At 40.6% G+C, this 17,109-nt stretch overlaps 1 protein-coding gene across 1 annotated transcript; it reads left to right on the top strand.

Annotated features, from left to right (window-relative positions):
• The first annotated feature begins 8,139 nt into the window (after nt 1-8,139).
• On the top strand, nt 8,140-11,279 carry LOC147890073 (uncharacterized). Its single transcript, XM_087390992.1, has 12 exons — nt 8,140-8,229; nt 8,474-8,629; nt 8,817-8,938; nt 9,030-9,084; nt 9,271-9,345; nt 9,446-9,539; nt 9,837-9,900; nt 10,388-10,449; nt 10,567-10,633; nt 10,761-10,808; nt 10,948-11,065; nt 11,175-11,279. Exons 1-12 carry the CDS (start codon nt 8,140-8,142, stop codon nt 11,277-11,279), a joined length of 1,056 nt encoding a protein of 351 aa, XP_087247118.1.
• The last annotated feature ends 5,830 nt before the right edge of the window (nt 11,280-17,109 follow it).

Raw genomic sequence — 17,109 nt, 5'->3', positions numbered from 1 at the left:
TGCTCTGTACATGACGAAGTTGCTTCTTGATTCCTTCTCCCTCATCCAAAGGCTATGGATGTTCTCCTTCATCTCCTCCACTTTGTGCTCACTCTGTGCAACAGCTTCATCTGAATCGCTCAACATCTATTGAACTTGGTTAAATTGCTCAAAAACATGTTCATGGGCCATTTCCAAGATTCCACTCTAGTTTGGAAATCTCTCAGGATGAAGACTGCTTTTCATAGCTATTGAAAGCCACATCAAGCTCGTGCACATCCCTATCGTAATCTTCTTGCAGGGTCTTGTAGCCTACTCTTTGGACTTCTAACAGTGTTTCGAAAAAATAACCCTCATCATGGCTGCTATAAATTGCTTCACTGTGGTTGTTGCAAACTTGCTCCACCATGGGGTCGCTCTCTATATCCTTCTTGGCATGGAGAGCTACCTAATTATCATCTCTACCCCGACTGCTCTCTGCCCCATCCTTCTTGGCCTTGAAGCTCTCTCGTAGTTCCTGCATCACCTTTTTGGTTTCTGCATTCTCCCTTTTCAGTTGCATTTTTTCAGTTGCATTCTGGTCTTTTTCAATGTTCAATGCATTCTGCATGTTGCAGAGCCATTTGTAAAGACCCTCCTTTTCAGATCTCTAATCTTCAAGATCCTTTCGCATCTTTTATATCTCCTTGTCCACCATGTCCCTGTCACTTCTCACTTCTTTAAGCCTATCTCGGAGCTCCTTCATGCACTTCTCTGCTTCTTCTCTTCTATGCCTTTCCATGTCGACCATTTTTGTAGTGGCCTCAACTTGCTCTTGTGCCTACAAGGCCCTCACTTGTGCCTCCTCTACCTTGGCTTCTACACCTTCCTTGAGAATTTTCTCAAGTTGCATTGCCTTTGCTACATCGTGGCTTTCTCTTGTAGAAAAGTCACCTTCTGAGACATATGCTTATCGTATTGCTCAAAAATCCCTTTGTGGGTAGATGCCATCAGGTGCTTTGCAACTTCAATGGACTGAGATGATAATTGGGATTTGCCATCCACACAGTTCTTTAGGTTGGTTAACATGCTCTTGGAGATCGCCCTTGAGAAAGATATATCATGTCCTTTCAGTTGCTCAATTGCTACTTGAACTTGCCAAAACTTGCAGGTTCCGCTTGTATTAAGAAAGAAGTGATGGTCTTCTTCAGCACATCTTGGAGGTATGTTAGCAAGCTCAAAATCTTGACTCCACTATCTTTACTAATATGAATGTTCGGATATACATCTAGAATATTCTGTCTCTTCCACTGCTTCTCAAAAAAGTGTGCTTGCAAACTGCCTCCGAAAATTCCTAGAGCATTTTCAATCACGCATTCATTGACGGTAATCTTCTTACCTTGATAGACTAGTTGCCCCTCCTTCACATTCACCTCCTATACCAACTTGGTGAAGTTTTGAAGAGCATCCAAATTGGGCTTTTGATGAGCAAGAGAGGAGCTCCCATATGTCACGATTTCAAGATCAGGGGAGGAGGGGTTTGCACTGTATTGCAGAGGGGCAGGAAAGATTCTATGAGGAGCTCCCAGACTATGCAGGGTCCCTTATGAGAGGGGATAGAAGTTGCAGGAAAAGTGCAAGGGAGATTGAAATGGTTGAGAGGGATAGAAGATAAAACAGTGAAGGAAATGGAATAGTGGAGGCTTGAGTTTGTAGTTCGATTGCAAGGGAGAAATAAATCGTCGAGAGGGATAGAAGATGAAACAGTAAAGGAAATTGAATAGTGGAGACTTGAGTTTGCAGTCCAATTGCAAGGGAGAATGAAACTGGTTGAGAGGGATAGACGACAAAACGGTTAAGGGAATGGAATAGCGGTTTGTAGCCCGACTACACTGTCAAGGTGAGAGCCACCGCGGTGGTTGTAGCCTGACTACACTTGGCAAGGTGAGAGCCACCGTGGTGGTTGGCTCGAATTTTGATTAATTTAAGGTGGCAGTATTGACTTGCATGGTAATGAGTGATTAGAGGTGGTGGAATCTAAGATTCCCAACTACACTTGTGGTGGCAGCTAAGACCCACCAGTCTAGCAGTTAATTATGAGCCACCACAGTGGCATGCAATTACTCAGCTTCTAGTTACCACAACTGGGCTTGCATGCATGATTACTAAGAGTGCAGTAAATTACCAATCACCAGGCTTGCATGTTGAGGAGAGTACTAGAGTGCATGGTAATGAGGGATTAGAGGTGATTAGACTTCATAATTTACTTTTGTGGGAATTATTGCCCGGTGGTGGCTGCTGTCATCAACCACATCTATCGTGGCTACGATTCCACTGGGCTAGCAATTAAAATTACCAGCCACCACTCACCCACCACTGGGCTTAAGCATGCATGATCATTATGAGTGCAGTAAAAATTACTAGTTATCGAGCTCGCATGCTCAGTAGAGTACTAGAGTGCATGGTAATGAGTGATTATAGGGCAGTTAAAATTAACAACCACCACTCACCTACCACTAGGCTTAAGCATGCATGATCGCTATTAGTGTAGGGGCTCGCATGCTTAGTAGAGAACTAGAGTGCATGGTAATGAGTCATTAGAGCTTCATGATTTACCTTTGTGGGAATTACTAGCCAGTGGTGGTGGCTCTCATCAGCCACGTGATTCCACCGGGTTGGTAGTTAATTACAGCCACTGAAGTGGCTTGCTCACCCACCACATGGCATTTGCTTCATGATTACCAGCTTGTCTAGGGTGGCACCTAAGATTCCACCACGGTGGCCTGCAATTAATATGGATGGAACCCCGGACTCCAGCCACCATGGTGGCTCGAACTTTGTAATATATATAAGATCCATGTGGCATTTGGCATTTTACTACATTGCTGTCATCCGCGCCTGGCTTGCTACTTTGCTCCACACCCCTCCTCCAGCTCTTTTCCACCCCTTCTCTACTTTTCTCCATGCCTTTTCCTCCAACTCTCATCACTCATCTGCTCCCCTGCTCATTTGCTACTCACCCACTCATCGTCACCATACCTACTACCAGCCCCCCTCGATGCTCTGTGATCCCAATATTATCTGCCTTCTCATATAAGGTGATTGCATTGTACTCACCTGGAGTAGAAATGCTAGCACTAGTGGAAACCCTTCATTTCCACAACTGATTCCCCACACATTTGCATCTCACCACCTTAGATGACATGCTCACAAAGGGCCTTGTTATGGCTGTGCTGTATGGGTTTCCCCTAGATGTCAACGAAGGCCTCAGTATTTTTAGAGCATAGTACTCTCAACTTGTTGGGGGGGCCATAATCTGAGTCTTGTAGGCAATGTGCATGGTCTTCGGTCTCTCCATCGTATCCTCCTTTGGCCTCCCTTTGGCTCCCTAAAAAATTTTAATGCAACAAGCTAGACTGGCAGAAAACTGAGTTGTACAAATTTTCTCTTGCTTAGATGAGGCTCTCAACAATGGCTGGATGTAATCTTTTGGCCTCTAAGGCTCTCAACAATCTTTTGGCTCACTGGATGACATTGTAATGTTTTGGTCTCTAAGGCTCTCAGCAATTGTTGAGTTTTTATTACATTTATGTAATCTCTTTTTGTTCAATTTGATGCTCTCAGTATGCACTATTGTTAACTTTTATATTTGAATGGTTATGGTTGCTAGCTGTAATCTTTTGGCCTTTAAGGCTCTCAGCAATTGCCGAGTTTTTATAAATGTAAGATCCTTTGTTCAATTTTTGCTCGGTATAAGTTGTTAATTTTTATATAACCTGTTATTGGATGTAGATGTACATTGTAATCTCTTTTGCTCAATTTTCACTTGATAAATTATACTTTTTTCCTCATTAATATTTATTGCAATGAGGACTAAAATGCCAGGAAAGAAGGACTACAACTTCCTTGGTTTATGACCAAAATAACGCTAAAATAACTCCAACAACCCACCGTTGTGGTTGCATGGAGATACATCTAGAAAAATACAATTAAACTTTCAAAAAATGCAATTAATGATATAGCCCTTGAGGGGTCCCCTCTAGGGGCAAGGGCCATGTCGATATGGCCCTTGCCCCTAGAGGGGACCCCTCAAGGGCCATATCATCAATTGCATTTTGCTTGGTTGCACAACAGAATACATTTTCCTTAGTACACAAATATATAACTCTAAGAACTAGCACGGTGCCTGTCATAGGTCTCCTTCTATTTGCCAGCATGCTGGTCATCATAGACCTCCTCTTGTAATACGTAAAAATAGGTAACGGAGCTATAACTACAAGAACCAACGCGGTGGTCTCTCTAAGAAAACCTTGAATTTTTGGCAATGATAGGTCGTCAAGCGAGAGATTGCATTGAGGCAATGCTCAGAATGATAGATTGCATCTCATTATTATGCCAAAAACTAGCGCAGTGGTCTCTCCAAGCCAACCTATGATTTGCATGGGCTGCGAGCAAAGATGCAGCAAAAGGCTGCATGATGACAGGTGGTCAAGCCAGAGATGCACTGCGACAATGTTCAGAATGATAGATTGCATCTAATTTATTATGCCAAAAACTATCGCGGTGGTCTCTCCAAGCCAACCTTCAATTTTAATGATCTGCATGGGTACGGTGCCTAGTGGCAGGTGGCAAAGCTACGGTAAAAGTATGCACGATGATAAGTGGTCAGGTGGCTTAGGCCAGAGATTGCACTACACGAAGCAGTGTAGAGATGCCGTGTGTTGAGCTATGCGGTGTTTAGAACAAATAGATTGCGTCTCATTATTACGTCAGTGCACCTTCATGACGTTGGAAAAATTTTTAGCGAGAGCGCAGGTCTACGTAAAATTCAAATATTCACCTAGAAGTGCATGGCATCGTGGCCTCAAAATGGCCCCAAAAATAGTTTCATGATTGGCTACATTCTAGCAAACATTGATCCTGCTGCATCATGGTCATGTCCTTGAGTCACCCCGCTGACCTCACCACTACCTTGTCTAGTACTTGTAGTCATCATCCATTGATACATGTGGGAATTGTTACAAAGACCAAAAGGCATTCGTTCATACATTAGATAAGCCAAACTAGGTGTAGATACTTCTTGTTTTACCTCTGGTGCAGTCCATGAGGTACCAAGATGGGCTTCATAATATTCTTATGAGCATAACTCCACCATGTTGATTGCTAAGGATCCGAGGGCTCCCATCCAATCCAAGATGACAGCTTCTTCCTCGTCTAGTCCAGCATGTTCCAATAGGTACATCAGGCTCTCACGATTGCATAGGTTTTATCTTGAAAGGGTGAGTCCTCAACATAGGCCAACTCTTCTTTTCGACGGGTCCAATCTCGAAGAGCCCATACAAAATCAACAACCAACGTCACATGGCGGGTTTTGCAACGAGTAATCCCTTCGGCTGCACCCAAAGCTCTTCGTCCTCCATCGCTTTTGTCCATTTCTCCACCGAATCCTCCCTCTCCCCCTTGCAACAGTGCTCCTGCAACCCCTCAAGATCCTTCTCGCACACTCTCTGGACATCGGAATTCTGCAAGGGCCACTCGTTTGAGCTTCAGCCCCTTGCATCCTCAATCCACCTCTGCATTTGCAAACAAGTAGTTGCATGCATGAATGACACACGTTTGTTAATGATTGGTCATCACTATGGTGACCCACTTGGCCTTCCAACTCCACTTTCTGTCATTCACAAATCCCACGTGAAAGTGGTGCCCTATCTCTATTGCACGTGTTACCAAACGATGCCTCCTTAATACCCTCCTCAAATGACTCTCCTACAAATAGTGAACAAAATCACCCCATGACTTCTAACAAACTTCTAACCTATCCAACCAACCCACAAGGGAATTCTCTATCCAATACATAAGGAAATCCTCCTTTAGATGTATCCTCTACATCATTAGTTACCGCAAGGTGGTCAGATGTGAGTTTACATTCCATCACCTCCCCTTAGTGCATGCATTGCTATACCTTTTCATTTGAATATGCCTTTTGATCAACAATCTTTGAACCATCAAGATTACCCACCAAAGATGACCCCATCATTATTGATTAAGCACCTGATGGTCTTTTATGCATGATCTTTAAGCAATCTCCATGACTCTGGTTTTAGCGATTCAACACCTTTATGCTTCAAAATAGGTATTCTCGGCTCCTTTTTGAACCTAACATTTATATTCATCATACATCACACACTTTTTTTTTTGGCACTTTACTTAGATGACATTCCTCTCATTGGTTCATCAGCCGAAGTCATCCAATAAGCTAAGGCTGAAATTGCATCTGCATTTGCTATCACTGACTTAGGTCCACTCACATATTTTCTTGGTCTTCAAGTAACCAGTGATGGAGTCCATGGCACATTGACACTACACCAAACTAAGCTCCTTGATGAAATACTTTATGAGTTTGGCATAATCAACATTAAAACCATCACTAAACCCACTCCAGTCACAAGCAAACTATGCTTAGCAAATTCTCCACAATCAGACTGTGACAAACAATTTATGATGCAATATCCCATATAAGCAACTTCTTGGGAAACTACATTACCTTGTCATAGGTACATGCCTAAATATTTGTCATAGTATTAATTACTTATCACGGTTCATGCACAATCCTGGTTATTATAAACATTGGAAAGACCTTTTATGTGTTGTTCGTTATTTAAGATTTCCACATGAGATGGGACTTACCTATACTCGTAACTCAAATCCAAGTCAACTCATCTCACTCATTAGTTGGTCTGACTCAGATTGGGGGGGTGAAATAGATACTCAGAGATCTACTGCTGGGTTTACTTTTGTGCTTGCACATGCAACAATAATGTGGCATTCAAAGAAACAAGTTTCAGTCACTTTATTGTCTACAGAAGCTGAACTCGTGGCTGTAGCATTGGCTACCAAAGAAAGATTTTGATACAAATGTTACTTGAAGAAGTGAAGTTGATTTCAAAGATGTCTCTAAAGATATATTGTGATAATTTGTCTTGCATTTATCTAGCAAGCAATCCAAAACATTCGGAGAAACGAAAGCACATAGACCTCAAATATCATTTCATAAGAGAAATGATTGAGGAACATAAGCTACATTTGGAGTACATTCCAATTGAGCTTATGTGGGTAGACTTTCTCACAAAGCCACCACCTACAACAAAACATGAATCTTGTTGTCTTAATTTAGGACTCAAGAGAATTAAACATTTATAGTATTAGCATTAAGGGTGTGCATAGCAATTAATGTTCAACTATATTAATTACTCAAATTGTAAATAACAAATAGACATGATTCCAAAGGACACGTTGATTCGTTAACGCAAACTATGTAAACATTGAATCATGGAATATGACAAAATAAAGATTACCTCTTGAGAATTTCTATAGGGGGTGGAGGTCTGAAGGACTAGAGACAAGGGATAATCTGATGTAAATAAACCTTGCAAACTAACTGGCGGTCAGACCAGGGGAAGCTTTTAAGCCCGTCATCTGCTTTCTCTCTATCTGTGCACTTTCACGTAATCCATTCACAAGCATGTCACAATATTATCAACTAATAATAAAGTAAACAAGGTGAATCTTATTCAACGAGCCTGCCCAAAGAGGAGGAGAGAAATAAGGAAGAGTGAATGACAAAAAAAGAATGATGCTAGACCTTCACATGCCCATAAGTTCAATCCAACTCCAATTATCATGGGCCCTATTCCAGAAAGTGAGAGACTAGATGGTAAGAAAAGCGAGCCAATCACAAAATTAAAGAACAACAATTAAAGAATTTGTAACTTCACTTCTAAGACGAGTTTCATTACTAAGGGGACCTTTCAAGCCAAAAAGACACATCGAAAATTTCGAAACTAAACATGAATCTTTCACTAAAGCACACCCTCCCATGGAGGCACTCCTAATAAAATAGTAGAGTAATATGAAACTAATGAGAAAGCGATTGAAATGTATTGGATCGACGTACCTCTTCCCATGCAAAACTACGTAGTCTTGCAGGCGGCTAAAATCATCGTACTCTCTTGACGATAGCGGGCTGTATTCGATCTCATCCTGTCCTATTTACATCTAACCCATTCTATTGCTGTTCGACATTCCTCAATCAATCTGATGTTTATTGGAGACAACTCTGGAGAATGATCATTGGCTTGATGCCTGCCACCCCTGTATGCACAAATGCGAAAGCGCACAGCCATGTCCGTGATTGCTAGAATCTTTAGCAGAAAAGTAATCACGGAAACACCTGACGATGATGAGGCCGACGACGATCATCCCAGCCCCAAGGTTTCCTTCCCTCTCATCTTGCTTGTCTATAGTATAACACCTCACCGTTAATGCATATGGCTGTATCGTTTCGTCTATCACGTTCAGATTTGATTACTCTGTACATCCTCACAGTTAATGGCTGTATAATTTACCTGTAGAACTTTCCTTTTTAATTAATCAATCGAATTCGAAAGCAGCAACTCGAGAGGGAACCGCCCATGACCCAAATAAATTGAACGTGAAAACTGACGTGATGTTGCAGATCTGGTACGACCCTTGTACGATTCACGACTTCAATCTGGGGCGAATTTTAGGGACCGGAAGTTTTGGAACTGTCTTCGTAGCCTACCGGAAAGGGACCGACCAAGTTTGTGCAACCAAAGCACTAAGCAAGTCCTTGATCATCCAGCAAAAACAGGCAAATTTTTTTTGGTTGAGTTCTGTTCAGCACCTTGCTACTTAAAAGATGAACACAACGACATAACACTCGCCTTAAGTCAGTCGAATTCCGACTGTGATCTACAGACATTCAAGATGGCTACTTCCCTCAGTATTAGTGCTGGTTGGACTTCGGGTGATGGTTATTTCGTGGGTTCTTTGTGCAGTTTGCTCATGTGAAAGCCGAGAAAGACATACTGCAAAAGATAGATTTTCCTTTCATTGTCAATTTGATGGGTTTTTGCCAGGATGAAAACTCTGTTTATCTGATCATGGAATATGTATGCGGGTGAGAAACCGAATATTTGATATCAATGCTACTCTCCTTATCCTATCAACCTTTTTCTTTTTCAAACTCTAAGATTTGCTTTTGGACGCAGTGGCGAGTTCTTTACCTACCTCAGGCACATGAAAAGATTGGATGAGAACACAGCTGTAAGTATTTGCCAATGTATCTGCGAGGCCTTACGGGAGCTGTTAGACATTTAGCATGCCCTAACACATTGATTCTGTTATGTGCTCACAATGAGTCTATCACAAATCTTTTGGGAGTAAGCTTTCAATGAAGCAGAATACTTTAGTTATTAAGTTGAATTTTCCACTAATCCCAGAGTATTGCAGCGGTTCTACGCAGCCCAAGTGCTACTTTCCTTCGAGTATATGCATAGCATGGACATAATTTATCGAGATCTCAAGGTGGTTATTGTCACAACTCACAACTGTCGGTGCTCGCTTGTTTGTATGCTCAAAGAGCACGGCTTTGACAAAGCTCTAACAAAGAGTATTTTGTTGCCAGCCTGAGAATCTACTTCTTGATGAGAAAGGCAACATTAAGATTGCTGACTTTGGATTTGCAAAGAAGATTGATCGGAGAACTTACACACTTTGCGGTCGGTATATTTTTCCATTACTCGTTCAAATTGAGTGTTTAGACTGCGCTTCACATACATCCAAGGGAGACTATACAGAATCTTCGTACATTATAAAGTCGAAATTGTATATTAAGGCTATGGCCGAAGATACAAACTCTTATGATGTGCATTATCAAATCGAAATAGCCCAACGCAGGCTATGGCTGGGATGATAACGAACTCGCGAAAATAATGATAAAGATTTGTGATTGTGTCATAAACAGCTTACTTTTCTGAGCTGGATGCGCAATTCATTAGCCTCTAATGCATGTGCAGGGACACCAGACTATCTGGCACCGGAAATAATTCTCAACAAAGGACATGGAAAGCCTGTAGACTGGTAGGATGGGCGCATGTCTCAACACTTTCCCCAACGCTTTTGTCACTTTCGGATTCGTGAAGAACAGCACATCAAATTAGGTCTATTTAACAGTGAACCATAATACTTCGACTCATGAAAGCGCATGCTCTATGCACTGAATAACTTCTTCCAAGCAGTTATGTTGCAATCAAATGCCTAATGAGGATGAGAGAAGCATAATGAATGATGTGATATCAAATTGCAAAATGGAAGAACAAAGTGAAATTTCCCGACACTTGCGTTACCTTCGGATTCATAAAGAACAGCACATCGAATTAGGTCTATTTAACATTGAACCAATATAATACTTCGAGTCGTACTGCATTCAAATACGTGAAGAGGAAAGAGAAGCATACATGCATAAATAGCGTCAACCTTCTACCAATATCTAAGGATAAGAGACATCCACAATATAGGCACACAATGCATGGACGGAGTTTAATATCGAAACAGGTTTTCCTTGTAGGTGGGCGTTTGGCGTGCTCATATACGAAATGCTAGCCGGTTACGCACCCTTTTACGATCACGGTGATTGTCGAAGTTTCAAGTCCAGAAAATTCAAAACTTAGTATGGGCAATCCACAGCGCAGCATGCTTTGAAAACAATGAGTTGTTCTTCATGGTCCAATAAACTATTTTTTGTAGATCCAATGGGAACGTACCAGAAGATCCTCTCAGGAAAAGTAAACTTTCCTGCATATTTTTCGAGAAGGTAAGCATTTGACGTTTCATCCTGCCACTTTGCAGAGACGCTGCTGCTTGAGTAGTGCACTCGTAGAAGCAGTTGCTTTCTAGCCTCAAAAGAGTTCAAGTTAATTATCCTGTGGTTTCTCTCTCAGTGCAAAGGATTTGATAAGGAAGCTATTGACGGCTGATTTAACCAAGAGGTCTAATTATTCCTTCATTTGGAGAGCATTGCACTCATTTCAGATCCTGAGATCTAGGTTCACGTAATAAGACTCTTGGACCAGGGCCAGAAACTTCAAGCATACTGACCATTTATGCAATATATTGTGAGCACAACAGGATCGGTTGCCTCAAAGGTGGAGTCGACGAGATAAAGAATCACTCTTGGTTCGCAGATGTGATATGGGACAGCGTGTTGCAAAAGAGAGAGTGTCCACCCATACGGCCCAAAGTTGCTGTACGTAGGACTTTTTCTTTATTAATTAGAGCAATATCTGAGTAAGTCGTCTATTGCCAATTGTAGCTGAGTTTGCCTATGATCAGGCGGTGTTTGTGTGTATGTGCAGGCTGCCGATGACACCAGCAACTTTGAGGACTACGCAAAGCAAGAAATCAGGGAGCCCAGTTTTGTATTAAACCAAATGGAGCAAGATCTCTTCAGGGAGCTATGATTTTGCTAGCGGCACCAACAAGAAGGAGCTGCGACAAGAGCTGCTTCTAACAATGCACAATCCATGTTTTCACTCCCACATTAATTGATTGAAGCCTTGCTAGAACTGAGACTCGGTCCTATTCATGCTTGAGACTTTACTTTTATATTAACCCAAATGGAGCAAGATCTCTTTAGGGACCTATGATTTTCTCCAGGCACCAACAAGAAGCATCTACAACAAAGCTACTTCTAGCAATGCACAATCCATGTTTTCACCCCCTCAACTTATCGGATTCGGAGTCCTAATCGTGCTTGAGACTTAATTGGCACCTCAGCAAATAATTTTGATGGGCAAAGTCTTAAACATCCTTCCCTTTTTTTAAACTTTTTGAACTTTCGACTAGGAGTATTGAAGGATGCTTAAAAACTTGGGGTTTCTTTTTTAAATGATGAAGCGGGTGATAACACTCACCAAGTCACACTCACCAAGTCAAATTTTAGGCCTAGTCCTAATCTTCCATCAAGATCTTTGAATGAGGAGGCAATTTGTTTTTTACCAAAAAACTATATTTTCTTGGTGATTGTGGTCTATAAAAAGCTAAAAATTGTTGGATGTATACACTTTCACGGATTTGCCCTTTTGACAAATGATGTGTCTGTAGATTCTTATGAGATCTTGGCAGATTAGATGGTGCTCAACACACAATAATTTTAGAGCTTTTTAGCCTAGTGGCCATCACTCATCTCCTCCACATAGTGCTTGCCCTCCATTGCAATGGGTTAAATAACGATCATTTTGGATCCAATAAGACCTTATGAAAGTATAATGGTTATTCGATATCATTTGCATGGTGAGGGATAGATTTTTGCTTGTTTTCCACCACCCACATGCACAAGGTTAAAAATACATGCATCGAGGTGTCTCATTCAAATGTGTGAGTGTTTGATAGGCATGATACTTTGCATTAACCTTAATTTCATCCAATGTAAGGATCATGCCCATTGGATATCATTTGCATGGTTGTTGACTCATTTTTCCTTATTTTCCTAGCACAAGTCCCTGGGGCACCAACTCCCTTTAGTAAAAATGTATATCAAAATATTGAGCATGAGATGAATTTAACAATATGCCCTGATTAGAAATTAGTCATAGTAGCATCGTTGTGTTCTACACTAAAAGAGCTTTAAATATGTCTTTACTTCTTGAAATTTAGGTAACAAATGGAAAAGTTACATTAATTTGAAAGGAGAGAGGTTTTATGTACAATTGTTAAAATCTTGCATATTTTTCAAGGTATATACCCTATATTTTGTGGGAGGGGGGGACATGAGATTTTCATATTTTTTCCTTAAATATTTGAATTTTTAAAAGGAAATCCATGCATATTCTATATGGACCTTGTCCTTGCATACCCTAGATTTTGGACGAGGGTGGTGACATAATACATATTGAGTTAGTGCCCTAGGCACACGTCATGCATGAGGGTTAAAAGACATGCATCGAGGTGTTTCATTTAAATGTGTGATGCTCCTATGAGCATGGTACTTTGAATGGGCCTTAATCTCACATGCTTTGAGGCTTGTGAAAAGTATCATGTCCATAGAATCTTATTTTCACGTTTGCGGATGTATTTTTCCTTGTTTTCTCACCACACATCATGTATGATGGTTTTAAAAAACACATCAAATTTTCTCATTCAAACGTGCAAGCCTCTGATGCACATAGTACTTTAAATGGGACTATATCTCACCACTTCAATACCTATGCAAAATATTGTGCCCATCATGTCTTATTGGCATGGTCGGGGATGCATTTTTCCTTCTTTCTCACCACACATCTCAAAAAACACACATTGGGGCCCCTCATTTAAAATTGCAAGCCCTCGATGGGCACAATACTTTTCATCAACCTTAGTCTCATCCAATTTAAGGCCCTTTAAAATTATCATGTCCATTTGATATGATTTGCATGGTTGGGGACCCATTTTTCCTTGTTTTCCACCATCCATCATGCACGACGGTCAAAAATCACGCATCACAATGCCTGTTTTGAATGTGCAAGCCTACAATGGGCATGATAATTTGCATGGGACTTATTCTCATATACTTAAAGGATTGTACATTGTATTGTGCCCATTAAATAATATTTTGATGGTGGGTGAGGCATTTTTCCTTGTTTTCCCACTAGACATCATGCACAAGGCTTAAAAAACAGACATCAAGGTGCCTCATTTGAACATGCAAGTCTTTGATGTGCAGGGTACTTTGCACAAGCCATAATGTCACCTACTTTAAGGCTTGTGCAAAGTATTGTGTCCATAGGATATCATTCGCAAGGTGGGGAATGTTGAGGAATCCTCTCAACATCATGTTTGATATTCTGCATAGCAAAAAGAGTGCTAAAAGGCACAAGGGTTGGAAACCTGAAGCCTAACCCAAAGGGGTTTGTATATATTCATTCTTTTCAACTAAATCTAGTGTAAAATTAGTCATTTATGGTGTGCTCTCTAGCTGTGCCCCGTTTCCTCATCTCCACTCTTCTCCTCTCCTCTCCATATTGGCATCAGAGCTCCCTTCCCTTCCATTGAGGCATCTAAGTGTGAGAGATCGATTGAGAGATTGAGCTCCGAAGATAGTGATTTCACTTGAGTGTCCTCTTTGTGAGCTCACTTTTTTTGAGAGACTTCCAACAATACTATTAGAATTTCCATCCATTCTTTTAGTTCATTGAGAGCTCTTAGTTCATTTGAAGCTTTCCGTCCATTCTTTGAAGATTTCCAAAGAGAGTTTTGTGACCATTTGAGAGTCTATTGAGTAAGAGATTTCTTGCATTTCTCTTGACTCCAAGAGAGAGACTTTTGAGTCCATTCTATGAGAGAGAGTTTTTTTCCCTATCTTGAACTTCCTTAGGGAGAGAAAGAACCATAGAAAGCTTAGTAGTATTATAGCCTTAGCCCAAAGCTAGGCTATGGTGATCATAGGCTTCCACAACTAGTCTTCTCCACAACAGTGGCATCCGAATCTATGCTATAGAGTGCTAACAACAAAATCACTCCAAATGGTAAAGAGCACCTACGACAACATAAGTAATGGGAAAATATCAAATGATGAGTTTGCATGCACTACAACAACCTACAATAAGGTTATGCCGACCAACAGTAGCTCACACAACAATGCAACACACACCCTCATTAACCGAGCAACCAACAACAAGAGTGAGGGGCTTTGGTACAATGTCTGATAGTCATGGCAAGCCATCCTCCATTGCAAGAAACGATTGAGCACCATGCCGAAGCCACGATCCATGACCTTGAGCAGTGCCTCATGTAAGTAGCGAATGCTAGCAAAGAAGCTCTCAATGCATAACACTGGTATCAAATTACAACTAGCCCACAAGGTTGACATGCATGGCACATCAAATGACTCCTACATTAACACACCCATGTGACAATGACGGAATCCACTGGATCCTTTAGCCCCAGTATCATAGGGATTTCACAGAATCTTATCATCACCAAGGGTTGGACCTCCACTTTTATGTGGTACCCTCTAAACTACCTTAGGGCTTGGTCAAGAAGATGACACATGGCACCTTATCCTCTTACCACATCACCAACCTCAACTTATTTGTCATGCCTTTGCCCTGTAGACCCCAACACACCCCTTGCCAGGCACACCTTATCCACTACCACATAGATAGCCATGTTAGCCTTATCTGCCACATAGACTACCACATCAACATCCCTATCTTCCATGTCATTGGTCCAGCTCACTTGCTACGATATCACCATCTACGCCACTAGGGGCCACATCAGCATTGACCAATCAACTACCATTTTAGTCAGCCCATGTCACCATGACACATCATAGTGCCATGTCATCATAGCCACCTTACCTACCATATCAGTATTGCTTGCCATGTCTATGCATACATGTCATCCATGCCACATTAGCACTACCATGTCATTCTCCACCTCAGCACTACCATGTGGAACACAACGCCCTAGCAGGAACATTGATCCCTCCACAAGTGAGCCACAGGCACACTTGGCACCTTGCATGTGCACCCAATTGCCACCTAGGCACACTGCTCCCTAGGAACAATTTTCTTCACAAGCAAAGTTTTTCCTCTGCATGTGAACCCTCTTGCCACATCATCATTTTGATATTTTTTGCCCCTCCACTTTGATCAATCCGTATCTCTTGATACAAGAAGAATTTGAGGGTGTTCCAAAAAGGAAAACCACTCAACTTTTTGTGCTCTATGTGCTCATCATATCATGCACACATTTTGGTGGTATATATCATACACTTTTTATCCTTGTTGTCAAATCCACTTCTTGCACACATTCAAGCCTCTACATCGATGCATCTGACCCTACATGAGCCCTGCACCTAAAAGGAAGAAAAGACAAAGAAATAATTTGCTGCTTTTCACTACTTAATTATTGGTCTATTAGTGTATATTTGTTCATCCATAGATGAGACAACTCCAAAGCATCCAATCAAATCCATGCCCAAAAGTTTGTGACTAGTTTCTACTCAAAGTCAGTCCCTCTACTCACATCATAACATGTCTTGACACCCAATTCTCCACAGTTCAGTGAGAAGACTTTTGAGTCTTTAGAGGTATTGGTAGATTTTTTAGTAGATAGTTTGCACATCATTTTATTCTGCACTCACATGTCTTCATTTTAAAGCCTTATTGGCTATTTTTTGGCGTTTGTGCACATTATTTTAGGCCTTGTAAAGGCTCTTGGCTATTCTCGACATCATTCCATATAATCCTTGTATCCAATTGGATATATATTGTAGTTCTATCTTCACCAATAGTTTGTATTGTAGTTGATTTAGATAGTATTTTCACAGACACTTTGATATATTTTTTACATCATGTCTTTCACTACTAGTAACCTCATTTTGGAGGCATTTGCTAAATTAGGTGATTCCAAGGTGAAAGCAAGGTAATATGGAATGATTTTTCCACTATATAGCATGAAAATATAGCAAAATACATAGTTCTGAAGAAAAAACAAAAATGGTTGTTATAAACAATATGAGCTATATAGCTCATTTAGTATGCTTGAAAGATTAAATGAAGCAATATATAATAGAAATAATGTATAGCACATAGTATGAGCTATATAATATAGCTCATTAAGAATGCTCAAAAGAATAGATTACATGCTATATATCAGAGATATTGTACATAGCAAATTTTATGAGATATATAGCTCATGTAGAATGCTTCAAAGATTAGATTAAGTGCTATATAGCACAAATGAAAGACAAGATAACATCATATTCTTCCAAGCATACTGAATAAGCTATCTAGCTCATGCTATGTGCTATGTACATTAGATCCCATGCTATATAATGTACAATACATGAGCTATATGTCTCCTTCAGTAGGCTTGAAAAGATAGATTGAGTGCTATATAGCATAGATAATGTACATAGCACACAATATGAGCTATATAGCTCATGTGATATACATTATCTCTACTATATAGTACTTAATCTAAATTGCAAGAATGTTGAATGAGATGTATAACTCATGCTATGTGATATGTACATTATCTTTGCTATATAGCATTGAATCTACTCTTTCAAGCGTGCTGAATGAGCCATATAGCTCATGCTATGTGCTATACATTATCTCTGTTATAGTACTCAATCTAATATTTCAAACATACTAAATGAGCTATATAGCTCATATTGTGTGCTATATAGCACAAAACTTGTTTTATATAGCATGTTCTATATAAGCTATGCACTATAGCATGTGTTGCGCATAAAACATATCATGTGCTTTTGGTATGCTACATGGCTCACTATTTTTCCTCTAA

Source organism: Dipteris shenzhenensis, chromosome 19 (assembly GCF_047967505.1).
Source record: "Dipteris shenzhenensis isolate YYH24624 ecotype China chromosome 19, Dip_SZ_1.0, whole genome shotgun sequence".
Classification (NCBI taxonomy): Eukaryota; Viridiplantae; Streptophyta; class Polypodiopsida; order Gleicheniales; family Dipteridaceae; genus Dipteris; species Dipteris shenzhenensis.
Note: the sequence above shows the minus strand (reverse complement) of the source record. Positions and strands in the feature narration are given on the sequence as shown.